This window comes from Oncorhynchus clarkii, chromosome 27 (assembly GCF_045791955.1).
Source record: "Oncorhynchus clarkii lewisi isolate Uvic-CL-2024 chromosome 27, UVic_Ocla_1.0, whole genome shotgun sequence".
NCBI classification, from domain to species: Eukaryota; Metazoa; Chordata; class Actinopteri; order Salmoniformes; family Salmonidae; genus Oncorhynchus; species Oncorhynchus clarkii.
In genome coordinates this window covers 42485974-42508113 of record NC_092173.1, presented here as the reverse complement: position 1 = coordinate 42508113, position 22140 = coordinate 42485974, and the positions used below count along the sequence as shown (strand labels likewise).

The 22140-nt window shown below is 43.1% G+C and overlaps 1 protein-coding gene across 1 annotated transcript in view; it reads right to left on the bottom strand.

The window, feature by feature from the left end:
* Positions 1 to 22140, bottom strand: part of LOC139386047 (SR-related and CTD-associated factor 4-like) — a 42711-nt gene that overhangs the window by 15695 nt on the left and 4876 nt on the right. The window contains exons 7-12 of the mRNA XM_071131460.1: positions 19925 to 20253; positions 17941 to 18134; positions 17742 to 17842; positions 17415 to 17528; positions 10374 to 10530; positions 9834 to 9937 (exon numbers count right to left, since the gene is read on the bottom strand). Coding sequence (XP_070987561.1) covers positions 9834 to 9937; positions 10374 to 10530; positions 17415 to 17528; positions 17742 to 17842; positions 17941 to 18134; positions 19925 to 20253 — 999 coding nt within the window. The remainder of the gene's footprint in view (positions 1 to 9833; positions 9938 to 10373; positions 10531 to 17414; positions 17529 to 17741; positions 17843 to 17940; positions 18135 to 19924; positions 20254 to 22140) is intronic.

Genomic DNA, 22140 nt, shown 5'->3' with positions numbered 1-22140 from the left:
GTTTGTGTAAGAGTAGTGCTTGTTTAATGTCCTTCCCTAGAAGCATGCTGAAATTTCGTCAATTTGTTTACTGTAAAATAGCCTTGTATCTGGTCAAACACCATTTTTTCCAAAAGTTTACTAAGGGTTGGTAACAGGCTGATTGGTCGACTATTTGAGCCAGTAAAGTTTTTTTTACTATTATTAAGTAACAGAATGACTTTTGCTTCCCTCCAGGCTTGAGGGCAAATAGGAGTTGCAATATTGTCCGCTACTACCCTCAGTAATTTTCCATCCAAGTTATCAGACCCCGGTGGCTTGACATTGTTGATAGACAACAATCATGTCACCTCTTCAAACACTCACTTTACAGAATTCAAAATTACAATTCCTCTCTTTCATAATTTGGATAGATATACTTGGACGTGTAGGGTCAGTGTGTGTTGCTGGCATGTCATGCCTAAGTTTGCTAATCTTGCCAATGAAAAAATAATTAAAGTAGTTGGCAATATCAGTTGGTTTTGTGATGAATGAGCCATCATGAATGATGGAGCGGCGTTTGCCCTTGTGCCCAAAATTTCATTTAAGGTGCCCCAAATCTTTTTACTATCATTATTTTTGTCATTTATCTTTGTTTCATAGTGTAGTTAATTATTTTTGATTCAGTTTAGTAACATGATTTCTCAATGTGCAGTATGTTTGCCAATCGGTTGTGCAGCCAGACTTATTTGGCAAACATTTTGCCTCATCCCTCTCACCCATACAGTTTAAATTCCTCATCAATCCACGGGGATTTAACCGTTTACAGTCATTTTCTTAATAGGCGCATGCTTATTAGTAACTGGAATAAACAATTTCATTCAAGCGCAGTGTCTGTTCGCTCCTCATTACACACCACGGACCAACAAATACTCTTTACATCAAATCTTCTTGTATGACCTCTTATACACTATATTAGGCCAGCCTTTGGAACTTTCCTAGATATGGCTACTATATTGTGATCACTACATCCTATGAATCTGGATACTGTTTTCAAGCACATATCTGCATCATTAGTAAAGATGTGATCAATACATGTTGATGATTTCATTCCTCTGCTGTTTGTAACTAGCCTGGTAGGTTGACTGATAACCTGAACCAGGTTGCAGGCATTTGTTACACTTTGAAGCTTTCTCTTGAGTGGGCAGCCTGACGAATGCCAGTCAATAATTAAATCACCCAGAAAATATACCTTTCTGTAGACATCACATACATTATATCAAGCATTTCACACATTATACAGATACTGACTGTTAGCACTTGGTGGTCTATAGCAGCTTCCCACCAGAATGGTCTTTAGGTGAGGCAGATGAACCTGTAGCTATATTACTTCAACAGTATTTAACATGAGATCCTCAAATTTTTTTACAGGAATGTGGTTCTGAATATAAAACAGCAACACCTCCACCATTGGCATTCCTATCTTTTCTGTAAATGTCATAACCTTGTATTGCTACCACTATCATCAACGGTATTAGGTAGTTGTTGGGAATTGTTAGATATTACTGCACTGTTGGAACTAGAAGCATTTTGCTACACTCACATTAACATCTGCTAACCATGTGTATGTGACCAATACAATTTGATTTGACTGAGTGTCAGAGAGTTACTGTCAAATTATTGATTTCACGAACCTTGCTTTTTAAGATATATGTTAACGTGGGCTATTTTTAGCACTTTTCTGTGCTGCTTGCTTGTTTTCATTGCTTTACTGTGAAGCTTAGCAGAAGTAGACATGCTCATGTTATTTATGTTTGTGCAGGGTGAGCTGCACACAGTGGACTTCCTCCCCGGGCACACACGCCTCACTGCTAACAGTATCAATCTGGTTCATAGGCACATGATTACTGCGTACAACAGCTGTATGATCAGCAGAGGCATTCAGGACAGTGTGAGTGACATAAATTAGGCTACTTACATTGTGTCTTCCAACGCCCCTGGGATCATGTACATTTGCTGAAGCATTATGACAACTCTGCGACACAATGGTAGAGGATTAACTGAGCTGGGCTTGGGTCATTGATAAGTCGTTGTTTCGACGCAGCCTTATAGTGCGGTGAAAGGATCCAGGAACCCACATGATTTGGGTGGATCCCATCCTCCTTATAATGCTGTGAAAGGATCCATGAACCCACATGATTTGGGTGGATCCCATCCTCCTTATAATGCTGTGAAAGGATCCATGAACCCAAATGATTTGGGAGGATCCCATCCTCCTTATTATACGAGCTTTGTTTCCAGAAGGTATCGAAATTGTCAACAAAAGTTACATCCACAAGCATTGCAATAATCACGTAGCCAGTTGTGAAGAGAAAGAATTCTGCTCAAGTGTTCAATGCCACGATTCAGAGAAGGGCACAGAGCCAGATATGATGGGTATTTTATTAGTGTCTAGCAGAGAGTCAATCAGCTCTTTAAAAATCCAGTTTCCAACTGTTCAGAGCTGCTCGTGACAATGCCATTAAAACCCACATGGGACTACGATAAAATAAATGTTCATGTCCTGGCGTAGTACGTTGTTCGGGTGCAGCTTAGTAATGTCATTTACTCAACCTCCGGGGTAGGACATTGTTTTTGTTGCCCCTGAAATCTGATCCAAGATCAGTTTTACATCTTTAGACATAGATCTAGATCTGTGACAATAAGCAACTTCCACCCAGCACAGCCCCCCCCCCCCCCGTATTTTAGTAGATAAGCTTTCTTATAGCTACAACATACAAACTGAGGATTATGAGCCCAAATAAAATGTAATAAATTGGCAGACAAATGCTGATTGTAAAAGCTTAAACTAATGAATAGTTCACCATAAATATAACACTCTCAGACTAGAATAACAATCATATCCTTATTGCTTATTTATGAGTAAAAAAAAAATAAATTAGTATGCTTAAAATCGAGTAAAATGCATATGAAAACTGTAGCGAGACTCATTCTGTACACCAAATCCAAAAAGGATCTCACCTAGTCAATGAAAGTAGCAGCAATGTTTAGGTGCTCAATATAGTGTTCATATGCATTTGCAAATTAAAATGTACACTTCTGATAACATGAAACTGAATTCAATTCCAACATAACCAACACAGCCATAGTGCCACTGCAGGGAGGTCGTGGGTAGAGGGAGATCTATCCTTACCCAGGTCTCAGATTCCACCGGTAGAGGATCCTGCGGTGGAGCTCCACCGTGGGGCCCACAGGCTGTCTGCCTCCTTCGTTCCTGCTAGACCCACAAACTCTAATGCCAGTGCGCCCCCCCACCCCCCCTACAGGTGGTCAAGTCTTATTGTTTCTACTTCCTGTCGATTAAATGTAACCGAACTGAGAATATAACATTTGAGATCACTGTCAGGTAGATAACATCCTGTATGTTTCCTTACTGTTGAATAAATGTGTTTAGGAATCTCTTCAACTACGCAAAGTATGTAACTGTATGAATATTGTTTGATAAAGGCCTGAAAACCCCAGGGCTAGTGTGCGAGAGCAATGCTCATTTTATACATCATGATCAGCTGGGAGTCCTGGACATTAGAAAAACATTGTTTCAGCTCACCTCATGTCTTTTGGCCCACAGAGAACTCCTCACGAGAGCCCTACACTAATAAACACCGGGATATTGTAAATTGAGCAATAAAAGATATCTGATATCGCAGGAACAGCATTATGACAACTAAACAGCTGTTCTGCTCGGACGCCAATTTCAGGTCATTTGTGGCAACTTGAATTGTGATAGATTAGAGTAACTGTGGCTCGTTCATTTGTTTCTGCGACTTGCCCCCCCCCCCCCCCCCCCCAATATGCCACGAGAACAATCCAGTAAATTCCGACAGGGGAGGGAGCGTCACCTTTACCTGGCAGCCATTGGAGAAGTTCCTCAGTATTAGTCCCAGCGAGGAACGGATCTGCGAAATCCATATTCCACGTCCAGAAACACTCACCTTCGTGAGGCCTCGTGACACTGACGATCCTGACACAGTGTCACTTGGAGCCACAGAACGGGACTACAAAAAAATACATTTTTTTTTTTAAAAGTAGTAGCCATCGCAGGTGTCTTTGTTGAAAGCTGTTCAGGGGCTAAAAGTATCATCTTCCAGGTTCACCTCATTCACCTTACCTGGGTGATAACCTCAAGTTGTCTGGTTGACTGAAATAAAAGGCTGGCAGATAAGACCAGTTTCAGGGGGGAGTCAGTTTCAGGGTGGAGTCAGTTTCAGGGTGGAGTCAGTTTCAGGGTGGAGTCAGTTTCAGGGTGGAGTCAGTTTCAGGGTTAGACTATGGCCCTGATACTGAACTAGGTGGTATGAAGGTTGAGTCGTAGTGAGCGGCAAACCTTTGGCGCACCACAATATGTGGCATTCACAACTGTTCTAAGTTACAGATTGCAATAGGGGATGTTTAGGCAGGTTTGACAACGCATATTTTTACCTATATACATATTCTGTTGATAAAATATTCCAGAATTATTTTTAAACAGCAAAGATGACATTTAGACGGGATTATTGTCTCTTCCTTCTCGTGAGCATGTATTCATTAATCCCTAATTATTATTTTTATATATTTTTTTTTATCTCAAGCCTGCTTCTGAAGACAAATCATAAACTCGTGTTGTGTTTGATTGCTCCACATGCCACAGCGTTCAGGTTCATGTTTGTTTGTGTGCAGGAACTAGGATCACAGTTACAAGCACAATTGTCCGTAGTAGTACAACTCTGATCTGCCTTGTACCAAGAAACAGCCTCTGGTACAATTTATTTATTTATACACACTGCAACTAACAGGTCAAACTTGATGTGAAGCCATCTGCTAAAAGCCTTTGAATAATAAATAATTTGATTATTTTTGTGTTGTGAGCATTACAGTGCAATCAGAAAGACCCCTTCCCCATTACCACATTTTGTTACAGTACAGCCTTATTCTAAAACGGATTAAATACTTGTTGTTTTTACTGATCAATCTACACAGAATACTCCATAATGACAAAGGAAACAGTTGATTTTTTATTTAAAAAAACTGAAAATGTCACATTTAAATCAGTTTGTAACCACCTAATCTTTCTAGAGCTTTTGCCCGCCAGGCAAAACTGAAAAATTGGGGGAGAAGGGCCTTGGTTAGGGAGGTGACCAAGAACCCGATGGTCACTCTTAACAGAGCTCCCAGAGTTCCTCTGTGGAGATGGGTGAACCTTCCAGAAGGACAACCATCTCTGCAGCACTCCACCAATCAGGCCTTTATTGTAGAGTGGCCAGATGGAAGCTACTCCTCAGTAAAAAGGCACATGACAGCCCGCTTGGATTTTGACAAAAGGCATCTAAAGGTCTCTGATACAATGAGAAACAAGATTCTCTGTTCTGAGGAAACCAAGATTGAACTCTTTGGCCTGAATGCCAAGCATCACGTCTGGAGGAAACCTGGCACCATCCCTATGGTGAAGCATGGTGGAGGCAGCAACATGCTGTGGGGATGTTTTTCAGCGGCAGGGACTGGAACACTAGTCAGGATAAAGGAAAGAAATGGAGCAAAGTGCAGAGATCCTTGATGAAAAACTGCTCCAGGGCACTCAAGACCTCAGACCATGGTGAAGGTTCACCTTCCAACAGGACAGCGACCCTAAGCACACAGCCAAGACCATTCAGGAGTGGCTTCGGGACAAGTCTCAGAATGTCCTTGAGTGGCCCAGCCAGAGCCCGGACTTGAACTTCTCTGGAGAGACTTGAAAATAGCCGTGCATCAACACTCCCCATCCAACCTGACAGAGCTTGAGAGGATCTGCAGAGAAGAATGGGAGAAACTCCCCAAATACAGGTGTGCCAAGCTTGTAGCGTCATACCCAAGACGACTTGAGGCTGTATTCACTGCCAAAAGGGTGCTTCAACAAAGTACTGAGTAAAGGGTCTGAATAGTTACACACGTCATTTCAGTTATTTTTAATACACTTGCAAAAATGTCTAAAAAAACCTGTATTTGCTTTGTCATTATGTGGTATTGTGTGTGTGTATATATATATATATATATAAATATAGATTTAAATCACTACATTGGGGAAATAAGTAGTGTGTACACTGGTGTAAAATTCCAATGCTCTTTGATGTGCTAAACTGTGTACATGACGAACACACTTTTTTAACACTACGTGAAGCCCCCATCGCCACAACAATTGAAGTGTAATTTAATTTAGAGGGGGGGGGGGGGAGCATGTAGAACAAGGCTGTAACATTACAAAATGTGGAAAAAAGTCTAGGTCTGAATACTTTCCCGAATGCTCTGTATTGAAGGAATGTGCAACAGGTGGTACCTTCCAATCATCTCAGAGACATTTTTTTTTTTTTTTTTTAGGTTTTTGGGGTTTAAGTGAGAGTCAAATGTTAAGCTGGTTCAATGATCTTCACGATAGCATAGATCATTCTGCCTCCGTCACGCTAGTAAGTCAATTCACACGGAGTGGACATCATGCCCATCTGCCCCGTCACAGAATGGTGTAATGGTCACAGTCATGAGGTGAGGGCACTCAAGTCCTTTCAGTCTCAGAATGGTGTAATGGTCACAGTCATGAGGTGAGGGCACTCAAGTCCTTTCAGTCTCAGAATGGTGTAACGGTCACAGTCATGAGGTGAGGGCACTCAAGTCCTTTCAGTCTCAGAATGGTGTAACGGTCACAGTCATGAGGTGAGGGCACTCAAGTCCTTTCAGTCTCAGAATGGTGTAATGGTCACAGTCATGAGGTGAGGGCACTCAAGTCCTTTCAGTCTCAGAATGGTGTAATGGTCACAGTCATGAGGTGAGGGCACTCAAGTCCTTTCAGTCTCAGAATGGTGTAATGGTCACAGTCATGAGGTGAGGGCACTCAAGTCCTTTCAGTCTCAGAATGGTGTAACGGTCACAGTCATGAGGTGAGGGCACTCAAGTCCTTTCAGTCTCAGAATGGTGTAACGGTCACAGTCATGAGGTGAGGGCACTCAAGTCCTTTCAGTCTCAGAATGGTGTAACGGTCACAGTCATGAGGTGAGGGCACTCAAGTCCTTTCAGTCTCAGAATGGTGTAACGGTCACAGTCATGAGGTGAGGGCACTCAAGTCCTTTCAGTCTCAGAATGGTGTAACGGTCACAGTCATGAGGTGAGGGCACTCAAGTCCTTTCAGTCTCAGAATGACATTCCGTTCAAACGAATGTCAATCGAATTAGAATTTTGGCTTGAAAACAACAACAAAAAAAAAAAGACATAAGGACTTTGAACAGCAGTTGATATTGATATGATGAAAAACCAATCATTGACGGAGCCAAACACCAGGTGGTACTAGCAAAAAAAATGGTAGGGGGAGAAAAAAAAATCCATATTCCAAACTCATAAAAGGTTTTTATTTTTACGCTAAACTGTTTTCATCTGTATCAATGGAGGAAACTAAAGCCCTACTAGAAGGGAAAGATAAATGGAGGAAACTAAATTTGGAACCATTAAGAAAAGTCCCTAACTGGAAAAATCTGTTAACATCGCAGTGCAATAGTCATCACTATAAAAGGCCTAAGGGGGGGTGGGGTGTCATTTAAATAAAACCAGGAGAGGAAGAGGTGAAAGTTTAGGCTACTTTGGTGAATATGTGAGGCATGTAAGACAGTGCAACAGTGCAGATGACCACTACATACAGTGACAGCTCTTTGGTCTTGGCCAGAGTGGAGTTTGGAGTGTGACTGTTTGAGGTTGTGGACAGGTGTCTTTTATACTGAGAACAAGTTCAAACAGGTGCCATTAATACAGGTAACGAGTGGAGGACAGAGGAGCCTCTTAAAGAAGAAGTTACAGGTCTGTGAGAGCCAGAAATCTTACTTGTTTGTAGGTGACCAAATACTTATTTTCCACCATAATTTGCAAATAAATTAATTAAAAATCCTACAATGTGATTTTCTGGATTTTTTTCTTCTCATTTTGTCTGTCATAGTTGAAGTGTACCTATGATGAAAATTACAGGCCTCTCATCTTTTTAAGTAGGAGAACTTGCACAATTGGTGGCTGACTAAATACTTTTTTCCCCCACTGTATGTTCACGGTTCTTTCAGCCTGACCCCTCCCTCTCTCTTCCTCACGCTGGCTCGTCTGCTCTTTCTCTTTGCTAACGATGCCAGTGTGTGTTAAGGCTTTGGTCTGTTGCGTTTTGAATTTCATCTTGGCCTATTCATTAATGATAGACCCTGCTTTACTGAAGTTGCAAGCCAAGAAACAGAGACAGCATTCCTTTGCGACATACAGCTTTTGATTGCCGATAGATAGGCCTAGTGCACGGTTCTGACTGTCTGCCTGGTGGCTGACCAGCTTATACTGATAGATAGACCTAGTGCACGGTTCTGACTGTCTGGTGGCTGACCAACACACTGATAGATAGACCTAGTGCACAGTTCTGACTGTCTGCCTGGTGGCCGAACTGCCTATACTGTGCCAGTCCCCTCTCGCTCAGTCCTTCGCTAGCTCGCTATGAAAGATGTGAGTTTGTGTTCTGCGAAGTACAGCAACTAGTCTCTCCGCTCCAGAAAGACTATTCTTAGCAGAATCAAATCTTGACACTCAGAATTGGGATTCGGCGCCGGGAGTCGACATGCAAGGAGTCGAGAAATCAATTAATTTTGGCGACGACGCTCCACCACTACGTCATCGTCGTTAACAGTTGGGAAAAAACGTCAGAGGAAAGCAAGCGACAGCAGGGAAGTCCTGTATGGCAATACTATGAGAGGTTAAATGAGAAGGAAATGGAGGTAGAGTAATGGTGGAACAGGTGCAATACTATGAGAGGTTAAATGAGAAGGAAATGGAGGTAGAGTAATGGTGGAACAGGTGCAATACTATGAGAGGTTAAATGAGAAGGAAATGGAGGTAGAGTAATGGTGGAACAGGTGCAATACTATGAGAGGTTAAATGAGAAGGAAATGGAGGTAGAGTAATGGTGGAACAGGTGCAATACTATGAGAAGTTAAATGAGAAGGAAATGGAGGTAGAGTAATGGTGGAACAGGTGCAATACTATGAGAAGTTAAATGAGAAGGAAATCCAAACTTTTGCAAGGTGGAACTGAGGTACAGTAATGGCAGTACAGGCGCAATAGTTAGCCATCTGAAAGGGGGGGGGGGGACGTACTGTGAGACTCAAACCATTGCTGGCAGCAGTGCAGCTGCATTGAGAATTCACATGAAATGTTGTGAATTTATGTTGTTAAATCGTACCAACAAAAAAATAAAAAATGCCATTTAAACATGATGAAAAAAGTTCCATTTGTCACATCCCTCCCTACCTAATATCAGGAAGACACTTTTTTGGGGGGATTAGACAAGTGAAAAGACAAGTGTTCACGAGTAAAGTTGCCTTTCCTTTTATTGGGGAGTATTGTGTCATGTAGGCAGAAACTGGATCATTGCATTCAGACTGGTTGACTTACTACTGGAAGAAAGCTATTACAACAGCCTTTCAATATGGACCCTTAGTTTTCATATAGGTGATGTACTGAGGTGAGTGAAATACTAGTCACCCAGGCCATGATGCTAGTAAATCTGTTTTTATTAATCCACCAATGCATTTCTATACCAACACTTATAAAAACCTGCAATTTTAATAAAAACATACAGAAAACTGACAACTAAGGAACAAAATCACAGGATAAACTCTGTTTCCCAAGAAAAGAGATGGTGAGATACTATGGTGAGGCAGAACACCCAGACTAGTGTGTTTCATTGGGTCCCTTCTGTCTGTGGTGTGTTTCATTGGGTGCCTGCTGTCTGTGGTGTGTTTCATTGGGTGCCTGCTGTCTGTGGTGTGTTTCATTGGGTCCCCTGTAGCGGGTGTTACCTGTACATGGGCGGTGGCAGCTCCCTCGGTTTCCATGGCATCCACTCCTCCTCCGTTGTTCAGTCCTCCTGGTTTAGTCAGCTCCTTCACGTCATCTCCCCACTCTGAAAAACAGACCAATCAATCAGGAATAAATTATACACTTAAAACAGAATAGCTACACGAGCAATGTAAAGATAAATTTAACCTAACTCTGTGTCCAATACTTCTGACTTCAACAGGAATTTCTTCAGACCACTTGACCCAACTAGGAAAAGTTTTAGACCAGGTTTTTACTAGTCAAGTGGCCAGGCCACAATAATTCCACATCTAGGACAGAGGGTGAATCTCAACAGGGTTCCTTGATTCCCTCAAACCCTGTTTACTCACATCCTTCTTCAAAGTGCATTGGAGGAGGTGGTCTGAGGAGAGGAACCAGAAATCTTCTTCTCCAATGCATTTTGAGAAGGAGGCGAGGAGAGAGGAGGTGAGGAATCAAGGAAGACAATTGAGATTCACCCAAAGCAGACAGTGTAGAGGTTGCGTGAGACAGATGTTTACCTGGACAGAGTGTGTCTGCGTCCAGCATGCCTCCCTCCCTGGACCCCTCCAGCTCCTCTATCTTCACCTTGCTCCAGGGGATGTAGGTGACGCCTCGCTCTACGTCCCAGAACTTCTTATGGGTCGCCTTTATACCCTTGTTCAAGGCCCATGCAATCTACACAAAAATACAATATGCTTAAGTTATTAAGTTAAATAACAAAGTGTTTTAAATAACTGGGTGCTGCAAGGTATACCGAAAACGCAGTACCTTTTCAATACTACAACATGACAAACAGATTCTTTCTGTTACTTTCAAGACTTTGTCAAATGTGTCTCACGGATTGAGGGGATCCAGTCTGTCTCGTAATTTGTCTGAATCTTCTCAAGGGGGCAGTAGTAAGCTAGCCAGGCTACTTGTCTTCTCTAGGGGGCAGTAGTAAGCTAGCCAGGCTACTTGTCTTCTCTAGGGGGCAGTAGTAAGCTAGCCAGGCTACTTGTCTTCTCTAGGGGGCAGTAGTAAGCTAGCCAGGCTACTTGTCTTCTCTAGGGGGGCAGTAGTAAGTTAGTCAGGCTACTTGTCTTCTCTAGGGGGCAGTAGTAAGTTAGTCAGGCTACTTGTCTTCTCAAGGTGGCAGTAGTAAGCTAGCCAGGCTACTTGTCTTCTCTAGGGGGCAGTAGTAAGCTAGCCAGGCTACTTGTCTTCTCTAGGGGGCAGTAGTAAGCTAGCCAGGCTACTTGTCTTCTCTAGGGGGCAGTAGTAAGCTAGCCAGGCTACTTGTCTTCTCTAGGGGGCAGTAGTAAGCTAGCCAGGCTACTTGTCTTCTCTAGGGGGCAGTAGTAAGTTAGTCAGGCTACTTGTCTTCTCTAGGGGGCAGTAGTAAGTTAGTCAGGCTACTTGTCCTCTCTCGGGGGCGGTAGTAAGCTAGCCAGGCTACTTGTGCATGTAGATGACACAGCGCGAGCCACATTTGAGAAGGAAAACGTCATAACTCCACGCCCGCAGCTTTTTGACAGCTGGCTCCAGAAGCAAAGTATGGGAATACTTTACTTACAGAGTAGATGAGGGTCAGCCTACCGAAACTACCAAGCAAAAGGTGTAAAAGTAGCGCATGGGAGGTTTTAGTTCACCCCCAATAAATTGAATAATTTGAGTGACAATAACATGAACATATTCAGCATGATATTCATGTGAGCATTATAATATGATTACAACCCAAAAGTAAAATGTGAAATGTGCTCAATTTAATATATGACAATATATTAAGACTACTTCGCGTTTGACTGGGCTTGCTAACGGTCGCCAGCCAGCCGTCTGGGCGGCGCATTGCATCATGGGAGGTGACGTGTACTCTGGGAATCGCAGTATGTTGTGTAAAATCCATTGTATTTCTATGGTGTGTAGACAGACTTTTGCAATATAGAAGCTTCCGAAACAAGCTTTAAAGTGTTTGTGTTATTTTGGAAGTAAAGTATTAATTTAATACATTAAATAATTTAGCTGTAATGTATAATGAATCATGTATCTAATGAATGTCATCTGACCCAATATTTTGTCCAAAGTTTAACAAATGAACACAGATACACTACATGGCCAAAAGTATGTGGACACCACTTCAAATTAGTGGATTCTACTTTTTCAGCCACACCCGTTGCTGACAGGTGTATAAAATCGAGCACACAGCCATACAATCTCCATTGATATTGGCCCGTACTGAAGGGCCCAGTGAGTTTCAACGTGGCACTGTCATAGGATGCCACCTTTCCAACAAGTCAGTTAGTCAAATTTCTGCCCTGCTAGAGCTACCCCGGTTGACTGTAAGTGCTGTTATTGCGAAGTGGAAAAGTCTAGGAGCAACAACGGCTAAGCTGCAAAGTGGCAGGCCACACAAGCTCAGAACAGGACCACAGAGTGCAGAAGCATGGAAAAATCGTCTGTCACCGGTTGCAACACTCACTAGAGTTCCAAACTGCATCTGCAAGCAATGTCAGCACAACAACTGTTAGTCGGGAGCTTCATTAAACGGGTTTCCATGGCCGAGCAGCTGCAAACAAGCCTAACATCACCATGCGCAATGCCAAGCATCGGCTGGAGTGGTGTAAAGCTTGCCACCATTAGACTCTGGAGCAGTGGAAACGCGTTCTCCATCTGGCAGTCCGACAGACAAATCTGGGTTTGGCGGATGCCAAGAGAAAGCTACCTGCCCCAATGCATAGTGCCAACCGTAAAGTTTGGTGGAAGAGGAATAATGGTCTGGGGCTGTTTTTCCATGGTTCGGGCCCCTTAGTTCCAGTGAAGGGAAATCTTAGAGATACAGTATAGAACAACATTCTAGATGATTCTGTGCTTCCATCTTTGTAGTTTTTGCCCTTTCCTGCTTCAGCATGACAATGCCCCCGTGCACAAAGCGAGGTCATACGGACAGAAGCGCTTTGTCGAGATCGGGGTGAAAGAACTTGACTGGCCTGCGCAGAGCCCTGACCTCAACCAAATCAAACGCCCGACCTCACTAATGCTCTTGTGGCTGAATGGAAGCAAGTTCCCCGCAGCAATGTTTCAACATCTAGTGGAAAGCCTTCCCAGAAGAGTGGAGGCTGTTATAGCAGCAATGTTCCTACATCTAGTGGAAAGCCTTCCCAGAAGAGTGGAGGCTGTTATAGCAGCAATGTTCCAACATCTAGTGGAAAGCCTTCCCAGAAGAGTGGAGGCTGTTATAGCAGCAAGGGGGAGGGACTCCATATGAATGCCCATGACATTGTAATGAGATGCTCAATGAGCAGATGTCCACATACTTTTGACCACGTCGTGCTCTGATCATTCTGTAATTTAATAGGGCGTTTAATTTTTGAAAGAATTCGTTGTTTTAGTCTCTATTACTATTACTTACTATCAATTATCAACATATTGTTCCATGTAAAGCCCAGTGGTTATTCAGTGACTTTAGATCATGTTTTATTTTTTGTTGTTTCTGTGGTATCGTTTTGCGCATCGTGATACTAAACCTGGTATCAAAGTCAAAATTCTGGTATTTATGAAAACACTAGTCGTCTCTATAACCATGTTCAAAACCTACGCAATCTACATAAACACAAAATATATTTAGGTTAGACACTAAACAAACAGGGCTCTATAGAGACCAATCTACATAAACACAGTATATATATTTAGGTTAGACACTAAACAAACAGGGCTCTATAGAGACCAATCTACATAAACACAGTATATATTTATTTAGGTTAGACACTAAACAAACAGGGCTCTATAGAGACCAATCTACATAAACACAATATATATTTAGGTTAGACACTAAACAAAATATATATTTTTTTCCAGTTGATGGCGCCAGCACATTTTGGTCTTACCAATGTTTTTTCACGCCGATAATGACCTGACCTGTGCCCCCTAATATACCTGCACTCCATACAGAAACACACTAATAATGAATAGATACACACTGCTCCAAAAAATAAAGGGAACACTCAAATAACACATCCTAGATCTGAATGAATGAAATATTCTTATTAAATACTTTTTTCTTTACATAGTTGAATGTGCTGACAACAAAATCACACAAAAATTATCAATGGAAATCAAATGTATCAACCCATGGAGGTCTGGATTTGGAGTCGCACTCTAAATTAAAGTGGAAAACCACACTACAGGCTGATCCAACTTTGATGTAATGTCCTTAAAACAAGTCAAAATGAGGCTCAGTAGTGTGTGTGGCCTCCACGTGCCTGTGATTGACTTGGAGTTACATTGTGTTATTTAAGTGTTCCTTTTATTTTTTTGAGCTGTGTATTTTTAAAATTAGCACACCCTTGACATTCAACACTGGGTCTGTGTTAACTGGCCAGAATGAAAAGACTGTCCTGGGAAAACAGGCGGATCAAGATTATTTTAATGAACGACCTTCCATACACAAATAATTACATTTTTAACTTGACAATATCAGATTTACATTGATTGTTTGGAGGGAAACTTATCTCAAAAAGGGGTGTTCATTGTTAGCGATTTTGATCTGTCAGTCTACAGTTGTAGGGCCATATAAAATCAGATATCTTCTGGTAAATTCACTCACACACACACCTCAAAAAAATAAAGGGAACACTTAAACAACACAATGTAACTCCAAGTCAATCACACTTCTGTGAAATCAAACTGTCCACTTAGGAAGCAACACTGATTGACAATAAATTTCACATGCTGTTGTGCAAATGGAATAGACAACAGGTGGAAATTATAGGAAATTAGCAAGACACCCCCAATAAAGGAGTGGTTCTGCAGGTGGTGACCACAGACCACGTCTCAGTTCCTATGCTTCCTGGCTGATGTTTTGGTCACTTTTGAATGCTGGCGGTGCTTTCACTCTAGTGGTAGCATGAGACGGAGTCTACAACCCACACAAGTGGCCCAGGTAGTACAGCTCATCCAGGATGGTACATCAATGCGAGCTGTGGCAAGAAGGTTTGCGGTGTCTGTCAGCGTAGTGTCCAGAGGATGGAGGCGCTACCAGGAGACAGGCCAGTACATCAGGAGGCGTGGAGGAAGCCGTAGGAGGACAACAACCCAGCAGCAGGACCGCTACCTCCGCCTTTGTGCAAGGAGGAGCAGTGCCAGAGCCCTGCAAAATGACCTCCAGCAGGCCACAAATGTGCATGTGTCTACTCAAACGGTCAGAAACAGACTCCATGAGGGTGGTATGAGGGCCCGACGTCCAAAGGTGGGGGTTGTGCTTACAGCCCAACGTTTGGCATTTGCCAGAGAACAACAAGATTGGCAAATTCGCCACTGGCGCCCTGTGCTCTTCACAGATGAAAGCAGGTTCACACTGAGCACGTGACAGTCTGGAGACACTGCGGAGAACGTTCTGCTGCCTGCAACATCCTCCAGCATGACCGGTTTGGCGGTGGGTCAGTCATGGTGTGGGGTGGCATTTCTTTCCTCCATGGTGTGGGGTGGCATTTCTTTCCTCCATGTGCTCGCCAGAGGTAGCCTGACTGCCATTAGGTACCGAGATGAGATCCTCAGACCCCTTGTGAGACCATATGCTGGTGTGGTTGGCCCTGGGTTCCTCCTAATGCAAGACAATGCTAGACCTCATGTGGCTGGAGTGTGTCAGCAGTTCCTGCAAGAGGAAGGCATTGATGCTATGGACTGGCCCGCCCGTTCCCCAGACCTGAATCCAATTGAGCACATCTGGGACATCATGTCTCGCTCCATCCACCAACGCCACGTTGCACTACAGAATGTCCAGGAGTTGGCGGATGATTTAGTCCAGGTCTGGGAGGAGATCCCTCAGGAGACCATCCACCACCTCATCAGGAGCATGCCCAGGCGTTGTAGGGAGGTCATACAGGCACGTGGAGGCCACACACACTACTGAGCCTCATTTTGACTTGTTTTAAGGACATTACATCAAAGTTGGATCAGCCTGTAGTGTGGTTTTCCACTTTAATTTTGAGTGCGACTCCAAATCCAGACCTCCATGGGTTGATACATTTGATTTCCATTGATAATTTGTGTGTGATTTTGTTGTCAGCACATTCAACTATGTAAAGAAAAAAAGTATTTAATAAGAATATTTCATTCATTCAGATCTAGGATGTGTTATTTTAGTGTTCCCTTTATTTTTTGGAGCAGTCTATATATATATATATATATATATATATATATACATACACACACACACACACACACACAGTTGAAGTCAGAAGTTTACATACACCTTGGCCAAATACATTTAAACTCAGTTTTTCACAATTCCTGACATTTAATGTCCTGTCTTAGGTCAGTTAGGATCACCACTTTAATTTAAAAATGTGAAATGTCAGAATAATAGTAGAGATAATTATTTATTTCAGCTATTATTTCATCACATTCCCAGTGGGTCAGAAGTTTACATACATTCAATTAGTATTTGGTAGCATTGCCTTTAAATTGAGGTAGGGACAGTGCACATTAATCAACGTTTCAGTAAAAGTGCCAGTTTTAGCCAACTGGCTCATTTTCAAAATCAGTCCCTGGGCAGATTATTACAATACAGACAATCAATGAGCACCCGCAGAGCAACATAGGACAAAAAGAAACAAGACAAAAATCCATAAAAGCAACAGTGTTTCCACACCTCACAAGGTACAGACAACGGACATGGAAATGTTTTAACTTGGGTCAAACGTTTCAGGTAGCCTTCCACAATCTTCCCACAATAAGTTGTGTGAATTTTGGCCCATTCCTCCTGACAGAGCTGGTGTAACTGAGTCAGGTTTGTAGGCCTCTTTGCTCGCACACGCTTTTTCAGTTCTGCCCACAAATTTTCTGCAGGATTGAGGTCAGGGCTTTGTGATGGCCACTCCAATACCATGACTCTGCCGCCCCCCTCTAGCCACCAGGCCAGCCTGCCGCCGCCCCCCTCTAGCCACCAGGCCAGCCTGCCGCCCCAAAATATTAGAATGTAATCCTATATTAGTACTTACGCTGACTGTTTTTCTTAGAATGCAACAGAATATTGTTTAGAACTCATGTGTCTGTGTGAAGAGAGAGAAGCCTCAGATTTTAACAGTGACAGTAGATTTACGATGGCTTGGTGACAAGACAACATTCCATTCCATGATTAGTGTCTGTGTGCCTGTCTGTCAGTACCAGGGAGACACAATCTCCATTTTATTTAAAGAAAGGACCAAGTGTCTATGTTGCATTAGTATTCCTACACAAGCAAGCAGTAAATAAACTAGAGACAGATATTTGGCGCCATGTAAATCTTGATGTCTGTTTCATGAGAAGCAAAATGTACCTTGGTATAAATTCTCTCGTCTGTGATTTGTCATCAACATCCAGGAGGATGGACTTGGCTATAAACGGGGTGTGGCTTAATTCCTGCTGTTTGGGTTCTCAACAAATAACCTATGGGTGGTGTCGTTGACAAGCTCCCTGTCCGCAGTAATTAAATAATCAAGTTTGACTGTTTTCAGGAAGTCTAAAAGTCTCTCCTTTGATTAGAATAATTTTTACCACATTATAAAAAGAGTTGGTTTAACATTAAAAAAAAAATTAACAAGTACCTTGATAGCCTTCTGGTTGACCTTGAAGGATCCTCTGCCGAGTTTGTGTAGAGCTCTGTAGGCATCCTGCCTGTGGACCATCACTATGTAGGCACAGCCACGAGGAGGTATCATCTGGAGGGGAGCGGGAAGGAGAAGGTTGGCGTTCGCTCCTAAAATTGTTCCCTTTCACAAACAGCCTAGTGTATTTTTCAGGGTCAATCTCCCCCCTGTGTCCTATATAGAGCACTCTCTTAGACTATTTCTTATGTGGCTCCAGTGAAAAATAGTGCACTGTAAACGGAAATAGGTTGCCACTGACTAGATCAGTGTCCGCTTCATACTCACATTGATGGAGTCTATCTGCCCAAACTCCTCTAGTAAACACATGACGTCCTGCTGAGAAGTCTTCTTGTCCAGCTGGCCCACCCACAGAGTCGTAGTGCAAACTAGACAACAACGAGGGAAACATTCAATACTTGTCGAATATAGCAGGGAAAAGGGAGCCATTTTGGGACGCAGTCCTTGTGTATCTGACAATACGTACCACTGAGTGTCTGGCTCTTGATGCTGGGCAGACCTTTCTGTCTACGGTCTTTGTCCTTCTCTCTCTCCTTCCTCTCCTGCGAGCGGGAGCGAGGGGAGTTCCAGCGACTCTCCCTGGAGCGGGACCCGGAGCGCTGGGAAGAGTGTCGGGGTTTCCGGGAGGGAGAACCGGGGGATCTCTTTCTCCTGGGAGAACTGGAGAAATCAAACCTTATTTAAAATGCTTTTACAATCACAACGTACTAAAATCAGGGCTCTCCAACCCTGTTCCTGAAGATCTACCGTCCTTGTAGGTTTTCACTTTAACCCTAATCAAGCACACCTGATTCTAATCATTAAATGGTTGATAAGATTAATCAGGTTAGTTACAACTGGGGTTGGAGTTAAAACCTACAGGAGGGTATCTAACCAGGAACAAGGCTGAATTAAAACCTACAGGAGGGTATCTCTCCAGGAACACGGTTGAATTAAAACCTACAGGAGGGTATCTCTCCAGGAACAGGAGAACTAAAGCACTTAAGTAAAACAATCAAATTAAATATATAAAATCAAACGAGATAAGATAGATGACTAAAAGACTCAAATCCAAGCTAACACAGCAATACGGCAGACTAAATGCCAAGCTAACACAGCAATACGGCAGACTAAATGCCAAGCTAACACAGCAATACGGCAGACTAAATGCCAAGCTAACACAGCAATACGGCAGACTAAATGCCAAGCTAACACAGCAATACGGCAGACTAAATGCCAAGCTAACACAGTAATACGGCAGACTAAAAGCCAAGCTAACACAGCAATACGGGGGACTAAAAGCCAAGCTAACACAGCAATACGGGGGACTAAAAGCCAAGCTAACACAGCAATACGGGGGACTAAAAGCCAAGCTAACACAGCAATACGGGGGACTAAAAGCCAAGCTAACACAGCAATACGAGGGACTAAAAGCCAAGCTAACACAGCAATACGGGGGACTAAAAGCCAAGCTAACACAGCAATACGGGGGACTAAAAGCCAAGCTAACACAGCAATACGGGGGACTAAAAGCCAAGCTAACACAGCAATACGGGGGACTAAAAGCCAAGCTAACACAGCAATACGAGGGACTAAAAGCCAAGCTAACACAGCAATACGAGGGACTAAAAGCCAAGCTAACACAGCAATACGAGGGACTAAAAGCCAAGCTAACACAGCAATACGAGGGACTAAAAGCCAAGCTAACACTGCAATACGAGGGACTAAAAGCCAAGCTAACACAGCAATACGAGGGACTAAAAGCCAAGCTAACACAGCAATACGAGGGACTAAAAGCCAAGCTAACACAGCAATACGAGGGACTAAAAGCCAAGCTAACACAGCAATACGAGGGACTAAAAGCCAAGCTAACACAGCAATACGAGGGACTAAAAGCCAAGCTAACACAGCAATACGAGGGACTAAAATCCAAGCTAACACAGCAACACGGGGACTAAAAGCCAAGCTAACACAGCAATAAGGCAGACTAAAAGCCAAGCTAACACAGCAATACGGGGACTAAAAGCCAAGCTAACACAGCAATACGGGGACTAAAAGCCAAGCTAACACAGCGGACTAAAGGCCAAGCTAACACAGCGGACTAAAAGTCAAGCTAACACAGCGGACTAAAAGCCAAGCTAACACAGCAATAAGGGAGACTAAAAGCCAAGCTAACACAGCAATAAGGCAGACTAAAAGCCAAGCTAACACAGCAATACGGGGACTAAAAGCCAAGCTAACACAGCGGACTAAAAGCCAAGCTAACACAGCGGACTAAAAGCCGAGCTAACACAGCGGACTAAAAGCCGAGCTAACACAGCGGACTAAAAGCCGAGCTAACAGCGGACTAAAAGCCGAGCTAACACAGCAATAAGGCAGACTAAAATCCAAGCTAAAAGGTGGGAACAGACAGGATTCCATTAGAAGTCTCCTAAAAATAACTAATATCAACAATAAGCCCAGCTTCTTACCGAGAGCCAGACCTGGAGCGTGACCTCCTGCCGTGACCCCGCTGCCTCCCCTCCCTCCTCCCAGACGGATCTTCTCTTTCTCTGGGGTTTCCCTGGTCCTGGTTCTGCTGGGCAGTGTGCTGGCTCTGGTTGTAGCCCTTGTTCAGACCAGGGTATCCTCCAACAGGTGTCTGCTGTCTCCCAGGCTGGCCCTGAAACTGTTGCTCCATGTTGGGCTGCATCGGACCAGGAAAATGGCCGTCGTACTGGTTCCCTGGAACAAGGGGATTCATCTCCTCTCGCTTCACTTCTTCTGGTTCGTCGTCATAATCAAAACGGTCCAGGAGTTTCTGAAGATCGACATCCATAACAATGAGCACAGCATAATTTAGCTCCACACGCATAATAATTTAGCTACACAACAATAAGAGCCGCATAATTTAGCTCCACATCCATAGCAATGAGAGCAGAATTTAGCAACACAGCCTTAACAGAGTGCAACGATTTACTTCGACATCTATAATAATCACAGTAGACTTAATATCTGTGACTGACCATCCCTCTCAAGGAGGCTTTAAGAAAACCATGGCACAACGCCTCTCCCCCAAACGATCTCTCTGTTGTGTGTATGTACTGACATGTATGTGGAACTGAGATTCACATACACCACATGTTAATGTTTTAAATATATGCAAATTGTAACCATGGTGTTGGGAACCATAGGGATGGGGGGGGGGGTGTTGGAACCTCTGAGGGCCACTCCTCCGGATTACACTAGTGACCATATCCCCCACGCATCCCACACAGGTGGAGGTGTTGATAACATTCACGACAAATTTCAATTTACAAAAAAAGATTCTCTTTTGAGCTTCTAGTCATGAAATATATGCAGCCTACTTAATCACGTTTTATCGCTACTGTTTACAGGCCTCCTGGGCCGTTTACAGGCCTCCTGGGCACAGAGTTCCCGGAATGCCTGTCTGATCTTGTAGTCACGGCAGATAATATTCACATTTTTGGTGACATCAATGTTCACATGGAAAAGCTCACAGACCCACTCCCAAAGTCTTTCAGAGCCATCATCGACTCAGTGGGTTTTGTCCAACATGTCTCCGGACCTACTCACAGCCACACTCTGTATCTAGTTTTGTCCCGCGGAATAAATATTGTGGATCGTAATGTTTTCGTCATAATCATAGACTAACAGGACCAACATTTTATTACGTTTGCAATCGCGACATATAACCAACCCCCAACCAAGGATCATCAAAAGCCATTGTATAAATTCTCAGACAACCCAAAAATTCCTAGATGCCCTTCGACTCCCTCTGCATACCCAAGGTCATCGGAGTACAAAAATTGGTTAACCACCTGACTGAGGAACTCAATTTAACCTTGCGCAATACCCAAAATGCAATCGCACCCTTAAAAACAAAAAACATTTGTCATAAGAAACTTGCTCCCTGGTTGGTATACAGAAAATACCAGAGTCCCGAAGCAAGCTTCCAGAAAACTAGAACGGAAATAGAGATCCACCTAACCGGAAGCTTGGAAAGACATGATGATTTGTCCTCTAACAAATAAATTGTTTAAGTTTTGGTGTTCCTCAAGGTTCCGTTTACAGACCACTATTGTTTTCACTATATATTCTACCTCTTGATGATGTCATTCGGGAAACACTCAACTTTCACTGCTATGAGAACGACACACAGCTGTACATTTCAATGAAACACGGCGAAGCCCCAAAATTGTCCCCCCTGGAAGCCTGTGTTTCAGACGTATGGAAGTGAAGTGACGCAAATGTTTTACTTAAAAACATGAAAATTAAATTTTAAAAAATCAAACCAAACAGTTTGTTCTAGGTTAACAAGAAACAAAGAGATCTGCTGTATGATATGACAATTAATCTTGATGGTTGTACAGTCGTCTCAAATAAAACTGAAGGACCTCCGCGTTAATCTGGACCCCGATCGCTCTCTTTTGACAAACACAGCCAGGACATAATTTTTTCCATCTTCATAACAATTGCAAAAATCTGAAACTTTTTGTCCAAAAAAATTATGCAGAAAAACGAATCCATGCTTTTGTCACTTCTAGATTAGACTACTGCAATGCTCTACTTTCTGGCTAAAGCAGTTAGTGCTAAACACGGCTGCTAGAATCCTGACTCGAACCAAAACATTTGATCATATTACTCCAGTGCTAGCCTCTCTACACTGGCTTCCTGTTAAGGCAAG